This window comes from Microcaecilia unicolor, chromosome 13 (assembly GCF_901765095.1).
Source record: "Microcaecilia unicolor chromosome 13, aMicUni1.1, whole genome shotgun sequence".
NCBI classification, from domain to species: Eukaryota; Metazoa; Chordata; class Amphibia; order Gymnophiona; family Siphonopidae; genus Microcaecilia; species Microcaecilia unicolor.
Window position 1 is genome coordinate 53,630,756 of NC_044043.1, and position 21,985 is coordinate 53,652,740.

The window sequence follows — 21,985 nt, forward strand, 5'->3', positions numbered from 1 at the left end:
TCAGCCAAGGTCTGTAATGGCCTGAGCTCTATGACTGGGCCCGCCACCATTCCAGTGAAGGGGTCTCTGGCTGTACCATAATTATACAAATGTTTTGTAAACCAAAGCTGTAAATGATTCTTGATTCTATTTGTAGCCAGTGTAGATCAGCCAAGACCTGGGCAATACGATCTCTCCAGCCATGACTAGTCAATAAGTGAGCCGCTGAATTTTGAATAGTCTGAAATTTCTTTTAAACCCTTCTTTGGCAATATACCGTTTTTGTGTTGAGTGGGGAGGTACCGATACAGATCCCCAAACATCCTGGCTTTGGGTGTGTAAGCCAAAAATTGTCATTTTTGTTTAGTTTCTCGTGTCATTTATAGGATTTTTCATTGTATAGGGGGTTATTTTTCTTCTTTTTTGATTTGGGGGCAATGTTGTCAATAATGCACACTATGGGGGGAAACCCCCAAAATTCAGTTTTTTCCTGACATTTTGAGTTCGAAATAACATGGGAAATACTGTCTTTTCAAATGAATGCACATTTCTAGATGTATTAGATAAATGGTGGAAGGAAATCTCCCCCCCCCCCCCCCCCACTTGTCTGGAGCAGTTGAACAAAACATCAGACATATTCATAATTGAAAAACTGACTTACACTTTGTGGGATAAGAAACACTGCTTTCAACAGATCTCTTTTGCTTTTTGGCGATTGTGTTCAGTTTTGGAGGCCACATCTTGCTAAGGATTTAAAAATACTTGAAGTGGTTCAGAGAAAAGCAATGAAAATAATATAGGGTTTGTGCCACAAGACATATGAGGAGAGACTTGGGGGTCCTTTTACTAAGCCGCGTAAACGTCTATGTGCGCCCAACATGTGCCAAAATGGAGTCACCGCCCGACTACCATGTGGCTCTTGCGGTAATTTCATTTTTGGCATGCGTCCACTACACACATCTGAAAAATATTTTTTATTTTCTGTTGCGCACAACAGACTCACGCCAAGTGGCATTTAGCATGCGTAGGTCATTACCGCGTGAGTCTTTACCTCTAGATCAATGGCTGGCGGTAAGGTCTCAGACCCAAAATGGACGCACAGCAATTTTAATTTTGCCGCACATCCATTTTCAACAAAAATGAAAAAAAGGCCTTTTTTACAGGCGCACTAAAAAAATGGATTGGCACACTCCCCAAACCCACGCCTACACTACCGCAAGTCATTTTTTTAGTGCACCTTTGTAAAAGGACCCCTTGATGACCTGAAGGAAAAGAAACACAAGGGTGATATGATACAGACATTCAAATATTAGAAAGGTATTAATCTATAAACAAACCTTTTCCAGAGATGGGAAAGCGGTAGAAGTGGAGTACATGAGTTTAGGTTGTGTGTGTGCTGGCCAGTGATCTCTATGCTTACACTGTGCTATTTGCACAAAATTTTGCACATATTAGTTTGTGGAGGTTTTTGGCCAATGATTTGCTTCGGTCTGTTGGCAGCAGCATATAAATCTGGTTTATTACCGGCAGTTGAGTTGTAAAGCCACAGACTTCTGAGGTCTTTTTCTCCACATTTTTCTTTATAACTTTTCAAACAAAAGTTCCTACAGAGTCTGTAATAACTCCATTGTTGTGGATTTGTATGGATACATATTGCTTTGTGGAGTATTTCCTGGCAGAGTATACATAATCCAGCCAATATTCAGGTGGTGGTAGTCTGTGTTTTTTAAATGCTGGCTGCTGCCGACTGAATTAGTCCTTAATATTTAGTGCCGGCCCCTAACTAGGTATCCGGGTGTTTAGCTGCTATTTAATGGATAAGTAACTGGGCAGAGCTGGGTCTTCGTGTTATGCAATCTAACAGGCCTGGGTAGTTATCTGAGCATTGGCACTGAATGTGTGCAGTGCCTGACATCCCCAGGCTGCCCTATCACTAATCAAATAGTGCTGTGGCAGTCTGCCCGGGTAATCAGTGGTACTATCTGGGTAAGTGCCGCTTAAAATCTAGTATGGCCTGTTCAGCATTACTTACCGGGAACACTGATTATCAACCCCAATGCAATTAAACACCTCAGCTGGCATTTAAAAAAGCTGCTCTCTGAGGGTTTAAATATTGACCCCTGCCTATACTAATGAAGGCAATTTTGAAAACCCATTTACCCAGGTAAATTGGCTGCTTGAAAATTGCCCTCCTTTTGGGTATAAGAATACATTGGTGGTTCTTTGAATTAGTTTGGCTGTCAGGACCTATTGTTGTGCTTTGACTGTAGCTACTGTTTACTGTGCTGTCCCTTCCCCCCTCCAGAAGCTGCCCCCCCCCCCCCAGGAGACTGTCTAGTCTTCCTAATGGTTAAGCAGGCCCTGAGCATGCATAGTGGTTCTCAGCTCTGACCCTTCACGCTGTCATCAATAAATCTCTCCTTGGCTTATATTTGTTTATGCTCAGTCTAAGAGCTAGTTTAATTTCCATATTTTGTTTATCAGGATCAGCACTAAGACTCCTGACGTAGCAGTAGCAGGATGACCTAATGCATTTGACCAGGCATTAGAATGAAAGAACTGAGACCATGTTCACCATATGTTTCTGGCTATACATTTGTACCTTCTTGAAGTTGTTCAGTGCTCTAAGTGACAATAAAAAATTATTTCTTCTGCAGTTAAGAAAGGATCACAATGTGATAAGGAAGGTAAACTAAGTGTAGAGTGGAGGATTTGTTTGCAGTTCATATTTATTTGATAGACTGCAAATGAAATAAAATCTAAATGGTTTATAATAAAAGAATAAAAAATGGGGGAAGTACTATGCAAACGTCTACAAACAAACAAGGAAGAAGGAAAGGTAAAGTTCTGGAGAAAATCAGGACAAGCACACGAGACGGGAGTGCACTTGGACCATGTGCCAAGACGCAAACCAGAATGCTGAAAGGTGGGCTAGTGGCTTGAGCAGCAGGCTGAGAACCTGGGAAGCCAGCATTCAAATCCCATTGATGTGCTTTGTGATCTTGGGCAAGTCACTTAACCCTCCCTTGACAGCCCTAAACCTAGACTGTAAGCCAGAGGTTCCCAAACGTGTCCTGGGGGAACCCCAGCCAGTCAGGTTATGCATATCTATCTCATGAATATTCATTGTGGATATCATGAAAACCTGACTGACTGGGGTTCCCCCCAGGACAGGTTTGGGAATCACTGCTAGAAGCCCTCCAGGAACAGGAAAACACCTACTGTACCTGTAACTTAGTTTGAACTGCTACTACACAGGCATGAGCTGAAGCCTGAACCCTAATAATGTTAAACAGAACTGAGTACTGCAGCGTCCCAGTCCTACCTTCTTTTCTTTGATTTCTTTGTCTTGTGTGTTCAGCAGTATCTTTCATTAATAGAAGTGGTGGGTAGAAGGTTTCACTCATCAGTCAAGTGCAGAACTGAATTGCTTTGTGTTTCTGCTCACTTTCATCATGGTTTGAACTTCAGAATATGGAAAATTTTGATTTCATTCATAGCTGCACATGGATGGATAGATTTGGATGGATTTTGCATTTAATTAATTGCTTTTCTAAATCCAAGCTCAAGGCACATTAACTGCAGCACTTGTCACTGCCCATCCCATGCTTTGTAATAATTTCCATGTTAGGTGTTTAATATGACAACTACCATGTCTTGTGAACATGCTGTTTTAACTGGTAAGTTTGAAAGCCACATTGAATACTTAACGTCGGTTAGTAAATAGGTCCCACTGAGAATAATGGGGACTTGAGTTAAATACCATGCTTTAAATTTTAGATTGTTAAAATGCCACTACAGGTCCACACAACAAACATGTATAACATAAGTAAAGCATGACATAGTACTGTAAAGATACACACTATCAAGTCAAGAACAATAGAATAAATACAATAGCATCAACTCCCCATGGACTCTGTTATACTGCAAAGATACACACTATCAAATCAAGATGAACAAATACAATAGAATTGATTCCCCGGGGACCTATAATACTGCAAAGACACACACTATCAAATCAAGAACCATAGAATTAATACAATGGAATCAACTCTCTAAGGACTCAAGAACAACAGAATGTATAGAACAAAATGAACTCCCCAGGGACCCATAATACCGCAAAGACACACTATGAAATCAAGAACAACAGAATGAATACTGTAGAATCAACTCTCCAAAGACTTGTTATATTCCTAAAAAGTCTTCCATATATCCTCATACCCTTCACCCCAGTCCTGAATAGTATAAGTAAATTTCTGTTGTAGCCATAATAAATGTGTGTGCCTTCCAAACTTCAAATTTGAGCTTAAGTTTCCACTGGCGTACAATTATTTATTTATTTTATTGGGATTTATGAATTGCAAACTGATCTGCATGAATCAAATATGAGATTAGTTTTCTCAGTCCTCCCCTCACTCCTACCACCTCCTAAGATCCCAGCAAGCAAGGCTGGTCATTTCCTCCCACATATGTTACCAGACAACCTGGACATAATCATATAACCATTACCTCCCTCCCCCAGGCAAAGTCTGGCTTTCAGATCTATCTTCATGTAGAAGGCAGGGTGTATATATATATATATATATATATATATATATATATATATATATATAAATTTATTTATTTATTAGGATTCATTTATCACCTTTTCGATGAAATACACCCAAGTGGTGTACCTTGTGCAGAAGCCTGAGTAATATCTTGCTTCTCCTGCAACTAAAAGACATGTCATACCCATGTGTCCATAAAACCTGCCACTCCATCTCAGTATAATGAATTTCCAGGTCAGAGTTCCAGTTCTCTATGACATAAGCAGGAATTATGCAGTCTCCCCTTTCCTCCAATAACAGTGAGATCTGCTTTATCCTTGTATCATCTGGCTGACCAAAAGACTTAATTTAATGGCCTTTTCTAGTACATTCTTCCATGGGGGGAATCAGCATGGGGAATCTCTTCACTTTGGCCCTCAATTGGAGATAAAGGCGCCTGTGAATGTGGAAAGCTCAACTCCATGATCAAGTCATCAAATGACTGGATCACATTAGCTTGAGACAGATGGCCTAGAAATTATAGACCTTTTGTTTGCTAGAAATCCATGTCTAGTGACACTGTACATGCAGCCAAGTTTGGATTCCTAAAGAGAACTGTGACTGGAGGCACCCCCGAGCATGCCCACCCAACCCTTTACAAACAGCCCACCAAACCTTCAGTATGTATGCTATAATAGGGATCTACCTGGTGAAATTTTGTACTTTGGGCAAACATAGACTAGGGGTCAACAGTGACCCCAAACTAATACCCTCCACCATGGTGGTCTCAATCTGGAGCTGTGTCTCATCTTACCCCACCCCCACCCTCACATCCATTCCCTTACACATGTGATTCTAGACATAATAATTTGTAAATCCAGAAGCACCATTCTACCACCATCCTTCAGCTGACAAAGCACTTGGGTCTTTATTCTAGGGGCCTTATTTGGCTAAATAAAACTTGATAAGTGTCCATTTAAGATGCAAAAACTTTTGGATGGGATGTGACATGGCACATGCTGAAATACATACAACAGTCTCCATAGAATACACATTTTAATAGATTGGTTCTGCCAGCTCAGGGTATATTTAGCCCAGATCACTCCCTTAGATCCTTCTTGAAATTCTGAATGACGGAGGCATAGTTTCTGTGAAAGACGTCCAAGAACTGAGGCAGCAATATGACCCCAAGATAAACAAACCCATCATGTGCTACTTGAAATCCCCAAGGCATTCTGGAATCTGTGCCCTGAGGCTAATCAGAAATGGCTAAGATTTCTCCACAGGGCCGACCTTACCACAGAAAGGTAATTCTTTGCACAAATAGCCCCTCTTTTCTGCTTTGGTTTTCATCCCTACTGACTTATGGAAATGAAGCTCCACAGTGAGTCTCGTACATGTCCCCACATCCTTTCACATCCCTCATGGCCCATCCCTGTTTGTCCACATTAAACTTATACACAACACCTTGCCAAATTGCTAAACCTTATTTGTGCTATACCATAGATATTCTGTGCTTAGAACTAGTAAAGAGAGAGTTATAGAAAGAAAAGGCCAGGCTAGAATCTTATGGTGACCTGGAGTTTGGTTGGCAATGAAGAGGAAGTCATTAATTGAAGTGTAAAATGTGGCTTGATGGCATCTGGCACAGACGGGACCTGTGAGATTGTCGCCAGATGGATGCTCATATGCTTTGCTCCTAATCCCATGTTTTGTGCCTTTTCTAATAGATCCCTGGAAGGGTCCATGACCTCTTTTTTTCACCAAGGTCTAGATCTAGAACATGCTTTACTCTGCCTCCTGACACTTGACCCTGGTCTGGGCTATACAAATTAGTTGGCCACAGGCCTTTGGTAACTACCATTGAGAGCTCACTCTTGTGCTTTGAAAGATGGAGGTGCAGCTGCCTGCCTGACCCTTTAGCAAATAGCTTCAACCCCAGAGGGAGCCTATTTAAGCCACAGGACAGCGCACGTGCAATCCCCATGTACTGAAAGCCCAGCCAACACATGTCTATATTCTGCAGACACCCATGAGGTTTAATTTCATGTTAAAGATTTAATTATAGGGTGTGAATAAACCTCAAAGCCTTTAAGTTACCATAGTTAAAACTTTTAGAAGCCAGTCACAGGCAAGGAGCCAACAGCTGGAGGGGTGATTTGAAGCAGTGCTGTACTGATGTTCTGATGAGGATTCCACAAGGATGTCAACCCACTGTCTTCTTCCCTAAGAGCCAAGTGGGATCTGCTATCAGTATGTTTCAATTAAAGGAGTTTTAGGCATAAAAGCAGTAACGAGATGCATCTCATCTTTTTTTACATTTTTTTTCCAGTGGAGGCACTGGGGCATGTTGTGGAAAGCTGATGGTGCTTGTATGGGTTATGTAAGCCCCTGATGCATGGAATATATTGGTTGTTTGTCAGTATAGTATGAATATTAAAGAGCTCTAGGTTAGAGATGGATAATGAAATTTAGCAGTGAAACTAAGAATGGCACTTGCCTCCTCAGTTACCTGTTAAGACATTTCTTTGTATTGTATGAATAGCGCTAACATATCTATGTCATGTGAATGTTCTACTGTGTGCCTGTTTTATTTATTTATTTATTTATTTACATCATATATATCCCACATTATCCGAACAGCTCAGGTTCAATGTGGCTAATAAGTTATTGTAATTAACAGTACAAAAAGTGATGCGGGATAGTATACGTTAAGTAGTAATAACAAAGTTTGGGCATGCGCTAACCCTAGAGACACTCATAGGAATATAATGGGTGTCTCTATTGTTAGCACACGCTAAAATGTTAGCGCACCTACAGCGCGGCTTAGTAAACAGGGCCCTAAATGACAATTGAGTATTACAATATGTAATATGGAAATGAATGCTAAATGCAAAAAGGTAACAATTTATAGTCATCCATGTATAATAACAATTAGAATGGAACTGAGAAATTGTGCTCTGGTTGTATCTATCTGTGTTATATGAATGCTCTTTCTTTCTGCCTATTATGGTTTCATTTATACTCTGTGGGCATTTATCATATTTTTTATGTGATTTTTTTACTGCGCTGTTAAATGTTTACATTTCTGATACCGTATCATGTTAGTCCTGTTACTAGGATTCAATTTGCCAGTTTATCTCATTGATTGCATTTATGTTTATATTTGGTCATTGCATTATTGTTGTGCTGTTAACAAAATTGTAAGTTTATGTTAAGCTGTACCTGCTGTACATCGCCTTGGGTAAATCTAAAGGCAGTTAATACATCCCAATAAGTAAATAAACAAACATGGCATGTAGAGGGGAAAAGGGCACATGCCTCCCTGCGTTGGTTTGATGCATTCTGCCTTTTCCCCAGCCAAATTCAATTCCCACCAAAAATACCATCTTTTCAAGATTGCATTTAGATGTTAAACCCTGGTTCTTCCTGACCATAATTTTGGTTTAATTGAACTATGTTCTTTGTAATAATTGAATTTACTGAAGCCTTTTATACACCTTGTCCTTGTGCTTTGACTAGACTGTAAACTCCATAGAAAAGGAACTCAAATACAAATCTACCTATGCATCTAGCTTTTCCTACTTAAGTGCACAACTATGGAACGCACTACCAAAAGCAGTAAAAACTACGTTCAACCATATAAATTTCCAGAAAGCACTAAAGACAGACCTGTTCAGAAGAGCATACTCCACCGACCCAACATAAAACTACCTGGATACCTGCGACACAATTATAACCAAAGACCGTAATGGACACTACCTGACTCTTCCTCTCCTTCTCTAATTTCCCCCCAATTATACCTACCTTACATGTACCTCACTCTATTTACAATATCACCTTGTATTGTTCACACCTTGTTATTTGTTTCAGACCGGAATCAGTTAATGCCGTTAACAGTACTATGTAAGGCACATTGAGCCTGCAAAAAGGTGGGAAAATGTGCGATACAAAAAGCAATAAATAAATAAATACATATTTATCTGTACAGTGCTGTATATGTCTTGTAGTACTATAGAAATGGTTAGTAGAAGTAACAGTAGGGAGAGAGTGTGGAACTTGGAAGGTTTGAATGTGTGGGGACAGCTTGGAGCATCAGCTCTCATTGAAAGCAAGCATACAAACTGTGGAGAGAACAAAATTGGCAATATGTCATTTATAAAGGGAAAGGGGATGGGACTTGATATACTGCCTTTCTGTGGTTACTATCAAAGTGGTTTACATATTATGTACAGATACTTATTTTACAAAGCACTCTGACTTGGAAGACAAGGAGAAGGGGAGGGGGCTGATGATGGGAATGATAAGAATAATGAACTAGGAGTCACAATTTATCCCGAGATGTAAATTTCTGTGTGATCTTAGGAAAGTTATTTTGTTTTCCTTTGTCTCACTCTGCTCAGCCTCTACTAACTGCATACACTGAGGGCTAGCGTAAACATTAGGTGGACTAGGCAGTTGCCTATAGTGTTAGTTTCTAAGGGATGGCATTGTGCAACTGCGATCAAAGCAGAAGAATATATCCTTCCAGTCACACAAACTCAAAGAACTATCAGTGTATACTGTTACCCATTGAAGGGGGGGGGGGGGGGGGGGTGATTCAGATCTTTCTAGGATGAGTGGTGTTCGGGCAATTATTGTTGAGCTGAATTATCAAAATCTTGAGTGTGGGGGTTGGGGAGGCTGGAAAAGGAGTTCAAGATTTTATTGTTGGTTTTCAAGGTGTTACTTGATGACGTTCCATTGGCTTTGGTTCAAGGCTTGCAGGTGTATTGTCCTAGGAAGGTTTTAGGTCTCAGAACCAGGGTTTGTTAGCTGTTCTTTTGTTCCACCAGGTTCGCCTGGAGGAAATTTGTGCTTGTGCTTTGTTGTCCTTGGGCCTATTCTGTGGCATGCTCTTCCGCCTGCAGTGCATCAGATTTCTTCATTATCTTTGTTTAAGAAATAGTTGAAAACCTTTCTGTTCTGTAAAGCTTGCTCTTGAAAAGGGACAGGGCCTTGATTTGGGGGCCAGTTGGGTAATATGGGATATTTGTTTTGTTGTCTGTGTTGTTGATTTTATGCATGTTTTATTGTAATTGGCTCAGAAGGTTGGATGAGCAGCTATAAATGTGTTAAAAAAATAAATTTAAATACATGAACAGATAAACCTTTTCCAAAAATGGAGAGGCTATCTAGAGGATATGAAATAAAGTTGCAAGGAGGAAACACATTAGGAAATACTTTTTCACATGAAGATTGGTGAATGCCTGGAACGTTCTTCCATGGGAATTCATGGGTCAAAAACAGTGACAGAATAAAAAAGGTGTGAGATAAACACAGAGTTTCCCAATATATATCATGAAGATAGAAAAAAAAGTGTTGAGCATGTCTACACACAGTAAAATTTAAATAGCTGTCACACTTTAAAAAATAAAAAAGTGTTATGGAGTGGGATAGACTGCATCGGGTGATAGTTACAGTCAGACCTGTGAAAACAAAGGTGGGTAGCCTGCATGGAGTGAACAGGAGAAAATGCTCTGCAGTATCAACACAAGCAGCAACAAACAGAAGACGTGGTCCAGAAAAGAAGACACTTATTGATTTGCCACGTACAATTTTACTATGCAATGACCCAACTTGGCCAAGTTTTGATACAGTGCGTTCATCAGGGGTCAGCAAACTCTTCAAAGATGGAAAATAACAGCTGACAAGTATGGGCCCACTCCTTTTCAATCCACCAACAGCAACACATCCCACTGATATGAAGATGCTAAATTTGGGGTCATTGCATAATAAAATTGCATGTGGCTAATCCATGATTGTCTTCTCCTTCTCTGGACCACCTCTGCTCTTTGTTGCTGCTGGAGTCGCAAGTATGGCAGACCGGATGGACCATACTTGTCTTTATTTTCCGCCATTTACCATGTTACACACCTATAGAATCTATCAGCTGCTTGTGGTAAAGCATGATTGTTTATGTGCTTCTCAAATGTATAAATCAGTCTGATTAATTTGCACGGCATTTGCACTGTTCTGGGGTTAACTAACACGTGCAGCATTCTGATGGCCCTTTCCCTTATTCTCCATGCTCTTCTAGACTAGTGCTGTGCTGTGTTGCGGTGGCTGTGCCTTGTTGGCACTGAGCTCCCTGCTGGCTGTAGTCATTGTGTTCCTCCCCAATGGACTCTGTGAGAGGCGACTCTGCACCCTGGCTGGTTACATGCAGATGGCTGCAGGTAAGAGAATCTCTCCCATTCTGAAATCAGATCTTTATAGGTATTGTCATCATAGAGTGCTGGAATGACTGCATCATCACACACCAGTACTGGGCTGCTTATTTCCCATCTTATCACATAGTTCTGTGGAGCTGCTTCTGTCCCATCATCACACAGCGCTATGGGGCTTTTTTCTGTCCCATCATCATCACACAGCACTGTGGAGCTGCTTCTGTCCTGTCATCACACAACACTGTGGAGCTGCTTCTGTCCCATCACTACACGGTGCTGTGGGGAGGTTGTTTCTGTCCTATCATCATCACACAGCGCTGTAGGAGTTGCCCCTGTCCCATCCTTATCACACAGCACTGTGGGGATGATTCTGTCCCACTATCACACAGCAGTCCAGTGCTGGACGTACTCATTTACAAGCCAATTCTGAGAATGTTTCCAGATCGTACTACTGTGTTCTTTGTGCTCTTAAACAAAATGGAGAACCTGAACAGAAACAAAACAGAAGCATCGTAAATAAATCCTCTCCCCCACTTCAGTGCTTCACCGTTTGCCATCTCCTATCCTTGCTATTCCTTACTTTCTCTGCCCCCTCTTGAAAGATTACTGCAATAAGGAACATAATACTTGTAGGAAATACAAACTTTTATTTGTTGGATGGAGCTGGAAAGAATTAGCTCAAATTATAGCAGAGCGCTTGCTAATACTGTCTCTGCCACCTCATGCTATGCGATGTTGGCCTAAGTGGTAAAGTAGGAAATTATGGTAAATGTAAATAAAGAAACACATTGGTAAAAATACAGATTCTGTGCAGGATTTGCTAGGTAAATGACCGCCATCTTTTACTTCCTGAGGAAGAGGTGTGGGGAAGTTCTCTAAATTTTAGGTTGATGCTGACAGCCCTGTATTGAAGGACTTGGAGAGTCATAATAACTATTGTGAAGAGAATCCTGAGGAGTAGCTATGGGTGGGCCTGCCTCTCTGATATAACTTACCAGAGGTGGGCTGCAGTACAGAGAAGAAGCCGGTGCCGGCGGCCGGGCAGCATATGGGAATCGTTGCCTCCACCAACTATTGGAAAACAAAAAAAGAAGGTAGACTCGGGGAAGGGTGTTAAGAAAGGAAGGGGGAAGATGCCAGACCATGCCAGGAGGGGGAGGGAAGGAGTTGAGAGAGAGAGTGAAGGGAAAGATATTGGACTCGGGGTGGAGGGATCTCATCTCTCGCCTCAGGCGGCAGATTGTCTTGGGTCGCCCCTGTGCATGAAGACCACAGAGTAGCCACCCGGATGGCAGTGGTTATTATTGAAAACATCACAAACTGCAGATGAACCTTGGGGTGGGGGGATGATTACACAGGTGCAGAATACAATCAGTGTAGGAGAGAGACCACCAGTAGAAAAGGAGCTGAGAAGAAAGAAATCATTAAGGTAAAACACAAGTCCAGATATGTGGGGATCCCTTAGCATTCTGATGATGGCTTTCGGAGGTTGGGCAGATAGGGAGATTCGATGTGCTAGTGAGATCACAGCAATCAGTGGACATGGGTGATGCTGAAATGGAGGAGGGAGCTTTGTAGAAGGAGGAGGGAGCTTTCAGAGCTGATAATTCAGGGGTGAACAAGTTTAGTGTTTGAGGGCCATAAACAGGTCAGGTTTTCAGGATATCCCTATGAATATGCGTGAGAGAAATTTGCATACAATGGAGATAGTTCTTCATGCATACAGCTGCAGAATATGATTTTTAAGAGGAGTAAGTTTGACCTTGTGTCTCCCTTGTTGAAAGAATTACACTGGCTGCCATTACAAGCACGAACACTTTTCAAAGCTTGCTGTATGTTTTAATACCAATTCAGGTCACTCAGTTGGTCTTGTATTTATCTAGACTCAGCTCTAATCGGTCATTACATCAGTGGACCTTGTTAGCCCATCATTTAAAGGTATTAAATTTTAAAATGTTTCGGAGACTTCTTTTTCATACCAGGCTGCTCAGTTTTGGAATAATTTACCATTTGATCTTAACTATCAACCTTCCTATGCTCTGTTTCAGAAGGGTTTGAAAACTATTTTATTTAAGAAATTAGTGAATTCAGATATTTAAATGGATTTAATTATGTATGTTTTATAAGTGTTTGTAACTATATATTTTAAAATTGTAAGCCGATTCAGACTTATATAAGGAATAAGTGGGTTAAAAGTGTCAATTTAGCTTAGATTAGATGTTTATTGTATGCAAATTTGTCTTGTGCATATTCATTAGGGATACCCTGAAAATTTGACTTGTTTGCTGCCCTTGAGGAGTGAATTTGTGTATCCCTGCTTAACTGGAGAAAGCAGAAGTAGAGGAATGGGCGAGGGTCCCACTGTAGCAGCTGCTTGGAGAGAGTAACCTTTCTGATTGAGAGCAGATACTGCAGCAAAAACTCAACTCTTTCTTCTACCCAGCAATTAAAACCTTGTCCAGGATTAGCAGTGAGGAGGGTTTGGAATGCTGGATTATACTTGCCATGTTCTTTAATCCTGGCCTGATTGTTCACCCAGTTCAGCACCTGTGGCTGGCAACACTTGTCTTCAATAGCAGGATCAGATCAGATGCAAGTGGAAAGCAGGACAGACCTTAAAGACTTTCTTTTAATGTTGAGAATTCTGATTAGCCCCCAGATATACTTGCAGCTATGACTGAAACCGTACTAAGGCCATCATACATATTTTAACATGTAAATCGCTTTGCATGGTCATGGTTCAGTGCTTCTCAACCCTCTCCAGGAGGCACATCTAGCCAGTCAGGATTACCACAATGATATGCATAAAATAAATTCGATATATTGGAGAGGCATTGTTTGCAAATCTATCTCTTGCATATTCATTGTGGTAATCTTGAAAGCCTGACTGGATAGGTGTGCCTCCAAGAGAGCATTGAGAAATACCATCCTAGTGGACTGATCAAAGGATTAGATTAGACAACCTTGAGATGGCACCAGTGGAATAGAATGTCATCTCTTCATCTGACACTGCAGTGAGCTCTTGGAGGGAATAAGGGCTATGTCTGAATAGCATAATGACCTGCTGATCAGGATTCATAAAGCATTGGAATCAATGGCGTTCCTAGCCTGTTCATCACCCGAGGCGTGTCGCTGCTGCACCCCCCCCCCCCCCCCCGCATAACGCTTGGCTGCTCTGCACTGGCTTCCCCTACTTAGGAAGGAAATTGTGTGCAAATGAGCTAACAGCGAGCAGCTCATTTGCATGCGATTTCCTTCATGCATGCCCGTTCCTTTCCGAATCGCTAAGGGATCGGTAAGGGAAGGGCTTTTTTCGTTCAGTTAGTGGGACCAGTGCACTACGAATGTTGGCTCCTCCCACAACCAAATGGCTTGGATTTGGTTGTTTCTGAGATGGGCGTCCTCGCTTTTCATTATCGCTGAAAATCAGAAACGACCAAGTCCTGGGGACGACCGTCTCTAAGGTCGACCTAAATTTGCTGATTTGGCGTCCCTGACCGTATTATTGAAATGAAAGATGGCCGCCCATCTTGTTTCGATAATACGGGTTTCCCCTTCCCTTGCTGGAGCCGTCCTGTGAAGATGGCCCCAGGAAAACTTGGGCATCCCTTTCGATTATGCCCCTCCACATATTCAAAAGTTCAGCATGGGGTGTAGTCTTCTGGTCTGGAGGTCTTGCTGCTTATCAGTTTGATTGTGAATAGTGTAAGGTAGTGGTTCCCAAACCTGGTCCTGGAGGCACCCCAGCCAGTCAGGTTTTCAGGATATCCACAATGCATATGCATGAGAGAGATTTGCATGCAGTGGAGACAGTGCATGCAAATCTCTTTCATGAATATTCATTGTGGATATCCCAAAAACCTGACTGGCTGGGGTGCCTCCAGGACCAGGTTTGGGAACCACTGGTGTAAGGGTTCAATCAATAGCATACAGCTTCCAGCTCTACCAGTCAGCCTGGTCTGTTCTCAGCGCTTATCTGAGCATGTGACTCAGTTTTTATGAAGGGAAATGCCTATGTCAGGATTCCATGATAACAATATCCCAACAATACAATATTCTGTGAATTAAAACCCATCAATAGCTGAACAAATTGCTATGCCCAGTGAGCCCCTCACGATGGTGGGATTTAGCCCAGTGAGATGATAAAACACTCAGTGCAAGGAAACCAGATATTGTTGTAAAAAAAAGTAAAACACAAGAATGGCGTTCTTAATGGAAGTGTCAGTACCAAATGATTATCCTGTATAATGTGTGCAGAAAAAGAAGTTCCTCAAGAATCCAAAGATGCAATTGGAGACCAAGAAAATGTGGCTGAAAGATACAGAACCAGTCTTAATGGTATTGGACACCATTGGTCTGTTTATAAGGAACTTCTAAGTGATTTTTTTAGCCTCTATGTAATATACACAGGAGTTCTGATTTTAGATTTTAGTTTTCAACATTTTTATTGATGACAATCAAAATTAGATATATTCCATATCTGGCCTAAATAACATAGCAACATCATAGCATACATAACAAAAAGCTAGTGAGTAAGTCCGTCATCAATTTTTTGCTTTCACCTTTTCACCCCCCCCATCCTCCCCCTCCTTGCCCCCCTCCCCTCCCTCTCGTGCCCCAGGGCTTGGACTCTGATAGTCCTAGGGCACCCCCCCCTCCCCTAGTGGAGCCATATATATCGTATGGACGCTCTCTGGGGCTCCTGGAGCCCCTTTGGACTCAATGCCTGTAAATAAGGGCCCCAAATCTGTGTAAAATGCGCTAAACACTTCGGGGACCCCTTAGCCCCCCTAGCCTCCCAAGTAGCCAGCAAATGTACCTGATTTCTCCAGTGCCAGTAGGCTGGCGCCTCCGGTACAGTCCAGTATTGTAAGATGCTTTTCTGGGCCACCACTGATTTTAGATTTTAATGAACAGACACTGATAAAATACTCTCAATGCATTAAAAAATGGTTTTTTTTTGGGGAGAATTCCCGGACAAACACCACTTCCCCTATTAATCCCTCTCCCTTTTTGTGCATTGTCCATGCTGTTTACTCCTCTGCCACACAAAAGAAGCATATTTGATTCAACTAGACAAAGTGCCCAGCAATAATATCCATGCAGTGAAAATGCCAGCAAACACAAACTTTTCTACCCTTCAAAGAACCCCTAATTAAATGGAAAACAAACTCCTAAATGTACAGTTTATAAACAACTAAAAATAGAAGCCCTAATTATATCCCATGAACTTTAGAAGGAAGCTGACTTGGGCACAGTGCAAGTGTTAGGACAAACCGTGGCAATAAATTTGAGAGACTGAGATTGTACTCAACAAACCCTGGCTTACCAGTGAGGTTCATGGGGTGTGAGCAAATCTAAATAAAATAAATAAAAACCCACCTGGAAACACTGCCCCTGGGAAACAACCGATTGCATTACTGGGCCATGCGTTAATTATGTGTATTGGTTTCTTGTGATAGCGCCCTTCAATATATCAGCAGAGTGGTTTACACATTAGTAATTAGAAAAAGGAAGGAACTACAATAAGGAGAAGAGAGCAGAAAGTGGGTAGAGGGAAAGCAGTAGCAGAGAGGAGAAGCCAAGGTTAGCTGCTGGTATCACTAGCACCACTGCACTGCACCTGTATGGCTCTGGGAACGGTAAGGGTGAAAAGGTAAACTTAGGACATGCCATTTTGTTGCGAATAGGGGTTGGGAGTGAATTCCAAACAGGGGTGTAGCTAGGTTGGGCCACGGGGGCATGGGCCCCCACAGATTTAGCCCTGGCCCCCTCTACTTTCCACCCCCTCCGCCACTGACCCTCCCCCGCCACTTTGGACCCCACCCTCCCGCCGCTGACACCAGGTACCTTTGCTGGCGGGGGTCCCAACCCCTGCCAGCCGAAGTCTTCTTCAGTGCCGGTCTCCGGCGCGTTCGCTGATCTGTTTCAGCGCTGGTCTCTGGCACGTTCACTGATCTGTTTCTGTGAGTTTTGACTCCTGACATCCTGCACGTTCCGTGCAGAGTGAAGACTCACAGAAACAAATCAGCGTACATGCCGGAGACCGGCATTGAAGAGGACTTCAGCTGGCGAGGGTTGGGGGTACCTGGCAGCGGTGTAGTGGGGGGGGGGGGTGAGTTGAAAGTGTGTGTGTGTGTGTGTGTGTGTGTGGGGGGGGGTCGGCAGCACCTTGGGGGGTCTAAAATGTACCCCCTCACCTCGGGCTCTGGACCCCTCTCCTGCCGAGGTCTGGCTATGCCCCTGGTTCCAAAGAGAGGGAGCTAATGCAAAAAAAAAAAAAAGCACTATAGGGGATGCAATCTGAATACGGTAGACTGATAAAATGGAGAGACGATTAGCCATTGTAGACCGCAGAGTCTGTGAAGATGACCGATGCTAGATAGGAGGGTGAAGCCATGTGGAGAGCTATGTGTGTCAAGGTTAGAATTTTGTGTTGAGTCCTGACTCAGTGGGAAACTGCTGCTGACGTACGAGGAGCAGGGTGACCGGATTGAATTGTTTAGTGTGAGAGGAGTTCAACAACGGTATTTTGGATTGTTTACAGTCTCTTAAGCTGGGAAGAGTTAATGCCAGAAATAAAAATAAAGGATTTGATATTCAGCCAGCTGTGGGCAGCCTATTTGCTGTCTGCCTGCATGCTGGGCCTTATCCAGTGACAGGCATTGAATATCTGGGTTTATTTTTGCTATGCCAATATGAAATTCAGACAAGACCTCAAAGCATTTGTTTAACCAAACCTTTGGAGAATGTTCTGTGGCCTTTTGAGGTTTAGGAGGATGTAGCTTTGCACATTCACACTGTTTCTTGTTGTACCTATTTGTTTTTATAGAAAAGCATATTTAAAACTGCTTTGCTGACCATGTGTTTGAAAGTCAGTATATCAAGCCTAATAAACTAACCCTGGAAGGCAATTAAATTTAAAGGACTTTCAGACTGCCTTAACATGAATATGAACATGAGTAGAGAAGTAGCCTAATAGCTAGCACTGCAGGCTGTGAACTGAGGACATGATTTGAATTTTGCTGACCCTCCAGCCCTACTGCCTAGGGAGGCAGGTGTTGAAAGGCAGCAATGCATGTAAAGAAGCTCATTAGAAGCCACCATCACTGGCAAGCCTGTCAGCCTCCTAGCATGCCCAAGGCCTGCCATGTCACACCTTTTCCAATGAAGCCAACACCAACAGAAGGTGATCTCTCCACAGGAGAAACGAAAGACAAACAAATGATCAGTGGATCCAAAAATGTCCTCTCACAAATGGTGTTTCCTAAACAAGGTCTTTATTCAAATCGATAAAAACAACCCAACACGATTCGTGTTTCGGCCGTGAAGGCCTGCGTCAGGGGTCTATTGATTTTCAAAACAAAAATAATCTGGCAGAACAAATGACTACACAGTAATTTGTCTGCGATATCGCATGCAATGTGCCGCTGCACGGAGCTTCACTGTCAAACGTAGTAACAGTGGCGTTCCTGGCCAGGATGGCACCCAGGGCGGAGCACCGATACGCCCCCCCTCCCCGCTAAATTACACCTTCCCCCCCTCTGGTGAAATGACACCCCCCTGGGTGCACGCCGCTGGGGGGGGGGTGCCGCGGCACGCGCCTGCTCCGAGTTCGCTAAACTTCGCTTCGCTGCAGCTCCCTCTGCCCCAGAACAGGAAGTAACCTGTTCCGGGGCAGAGGGAGCTGCAGCGAATGAGCGACGAAGTTTAGCGAACTCGGAGCAGGTGCGCGCCGCGGCACCCCCCAGCAGCGTGCACCCGGGGCGGACTGCCCCCACCGCCCCCCCTTGGTACGCCACTGCGTAGTATGCCAATTGGCACATTGCATGTGATATCGCAGACAAATTACTGTGTAGTCATTTGTTCTGCCAGATTATTTTTGTATCGAAAATCAATAGACCCCTGACGCAGGCCTTCTCGGCCGAAACACGAATAAAGACCTTGTTTAGGAAACACCATTTGAGAGAGGACTTTTTTGAATCCACTGATCGTTTGTTTTACACCTCTTCCAATAGCTCATAGAAGGGAGCAGAATGCTGCAGGCCTTGAGCATGAGTGTGTGCTGGGATGCTGAAAGGCCTGTCCTTAAGAGCAGCTTTTAAAGGAGCTTTTCTGCTGTTGTTTTTGCTGCTGAACTGGTATTAAGCTGCTGCACACTCTATCACTGGGACATTTCATTTACGGGACACTTCATCACTGAGACATTTAATCACTGGGTCACTTCATGACTGAGATGTTTTATCACTGGGACATTTCATCACAGGATGCTGATCATTGGGACATTTCATCACTGAGAAACTTCATCACTGAGAAATTTCATCAGTGGAAACATTAATCCCTGGGACATTTCATCACTGGGACACTTCACCACTGTGGCCGAGATGCACAAAACTTAACAAACTTCCCTGTGAGGAAAGGCTAAAGCGGCTAGGGCTCTTCAGCTTGGAGAAAAGACAGCTGAGGGGAGATATGATAGAGGGCTATAAAATAATGAGCGGAGTGGAATGGGTAGACGTGAATCCTTGTTTTACTCTTTCTAAAAATACTAGGATTAGGGGGCATGCCATTGCTACGAAGCAGTAAATTTGAAACAAATCGAAGAAAATATTTCTTTACTCAGCCTGTAATTAAACTCTGGAATTTGTTTCCAGAGAATGTGGTAAAAGCGAGTTAGCTTAGCGAGGTTTCAAAAAGGTTTGGACAACTTCCTAAACATTTTCAGTCCATAAGCCATTATTAAGATGAACTTGGGGAAAATCCACTGCTTGTTTCTAGTATAAGCAGCATAAAAAGTATTGTATTGTTTGGGGATCTTGCCAGGTAATTGTAACCTGGATTGGCCCCTGTTTGAAACAGGATGCTGGGCTTCATGCTGTCCCAGTATGGCAACACTTATGTTCTTATGTTACTAGTGGAATATAACATTTCATCACTGTGACATTTCACCACTGAGTCATTTCATCACAGGGACACTCCACCACTGAGACACTTCATCACTGAGACATTTCATCACTTGGACACTTTATCACTAGTACATTTCATCACTGGGTCATTGTTGTTTTTGCCAGCTTCTGCACACTTCATCACTTCTTGAACTCTGGAATAAATTACCATCTCACCTATGTTTACCGTCCTCTTTAATCAAATTTAAGACAGATTTGAAAACTTTTTTTTTAATTTTTGGATGCATACGGCTATTTTCATGCACCTGATTTGGGCAGCATTCTAGAAGACACAAATTCCCCTCCCTCTAGTGTTTCCCTGTCTTCTTTTCTGTTATGATTCTTCCCTTTTTTTTTCCTCACAGTCACTTTTTTTTTAATACACTCCTCCTAATTTTAATAATTTTATTGTAAGCTGCTCAGACATCTTTGATGGGTGAGATATAAGTCCCTAATAAAGTTGAAAATTTGGTCTTAAGAGCATCTTTGAATTTTTTAAAGGAGAGCTCTGATCTAAATTCTAATAATAACGAGTTCCACAAAGTAGGAGCTACCACCTTGAAGCAAGAAGTCCTTTCTAGATAGAAACTAATCTGTAGGTGAGAGGGAATTACTAACAGGTGCTTCTGAGAGGAGAGAAGTGTATGGAACAAGAAACACATGTAGAAAGTAAAGAAGACCAGTAAGGAAAATTTACTATGCTAAGGTTAATTAGAATATAGCTGCCCAGATATTCGATAGGTGCTCAACCTGTGGCATCAGGGCACCTACAAGGAGTCATTCACCTGTAAAATTGCCAACAAAATCTGCAGCTTCAGTTCTTTAAGTAGTGCAAGAACATTGGTGTGGTACTGAGCAGAACTCTTCAATATCCTCCTGTACCTGGGAATGGCATCTGCTACCCTGGCAACCCAACCTAAAGATGTTGTTCCTTAGTAGCAAAGTCATTATCTGTTGTATTATAATCTTGTCAAAGCTCAGTGCCAGAAAGAAGCCCTCTTTGCTCACTCCACTAGTTCTGTATGTTTTCTTTCTCTGTTCAATACGTCACTAATATCCTTCTAATGAAAGGCAAGAGAAAGGACTTATCTGAGAGCTAAGAGCTGCCTTGTGGCCCTTGTAAATGATGGTAGTCTGTCCAGCAACATTGCTTCTACTTTCCATAGAGTAGCATATAAATTCCTATGCTCAACCCAGTACTGGCTCCCCACTCCCCATGTCTTTCACCTAATCTTTCAACCTCTTTCCTACCACTGCCTTCCATATCAGTTGCAAATGTGCTCAGCATGTATTAAAGTACTAGCTTCCACCACCTCTGCTGGTAGACCATTTTTGGCCTTGTCACCTTTTTCTATGATTCTTACTACACCAACCCCCAAATCCAACACCCAGCCTTCCCTGTATTATTAGTACATTTTCTAATAATTGGTGTACCCAGTGGTGTATCTGTACAAGGTGCGTCTGTTGCATACGCACCCTCTGTCCCCTCAGTGTTGATGCCAGAGTATTGCTTGGAATGAACTGAAAGCACCAGAATGAGGTTTGGTTGAAGTTCCCTAAGAGAGCTATTGAAGCACCAGAATGTGGCTTCAAATTCCCTGAGAGAGGCTATTGGAGCACTAGAATGAGGCTTCAAGTTCCCTGAGAGAGGCTATTGGAGCACCAGAATGAGGCTTGGACTACACAGAGAGGCAGCCAGAAGGCTCACGGTTGGAAGATCTCACTGTCACACCCCCTGTCAAAAATTCCTGGCTACGCCATATTTAGGCATTCTGAGCTATACCTGCTATAGAGCTGGTATAACTATGCAGTAGCTTAGCCGGACCTGGCATTTCGGGTGGGTCCCGAGTTAAACTGGGTGGGCCCTTCCCAACCCCACCCCTATCCCCGTACATTCAAACAGTTAAAAAAAAATTTTTTTCCTCTGTCCCTGCTATCATCATCTTTCTCCCACCCCCATGCCCAGCATCTGCTCCTCTCTCCCTCCCCGGTCTACCTCCAAGCCGTTGCCGGCAGCAATTCCAGTAAGCAACCTGCGCCAGCCCTGCAGGTTTCACTCTACTGTGTCCCTGCCAGTGAAGAAACAGGAAGTGTCACTGAGAGCAGAGCACGGTAGAGGGAAACCTGCTGGGCTGGTGCAGGTTGCTTAAAGCAATCGCTGCTTTGCGATGGCTCAAATTAGGGGCGTAGCCAGACTTCGGCGGGAGGGGGGGGTCCAGAGCCCGAGGTGAGGGGGCACATTTTAGCCCCTCCTGGTGCCGCTAACCCCCCCCCCCGCCACCAACTTTGAACCCCCCCTGCCATTGCTGAACCCCCCCACCAC

The 21,985-nt window shown here is 43.0% G+C and overlaps 1 protein-coding gene across 1 annotated transcript in view; it reads left to right on the plus strand.

Moving 5' to 3' along the window:
- Positions 1-21,985, plus strand: part of LOC115456558 (transmembrane protein 211-like) — a 193,712-nt gene that overhangs the window by 58,646 nt on the left and 113,081 nt on the right. The window contains exon 2 of the mRNA XM_030185715.1: positions 10,588-10,726. Within this exon, the coding sequence (XP_030041575.1) occupies positions 10,588-10,726 (139 nt within the window). The remainder of the gene's footprint in view (positions 1-10,587; positions 10,727-21,985) is intronic.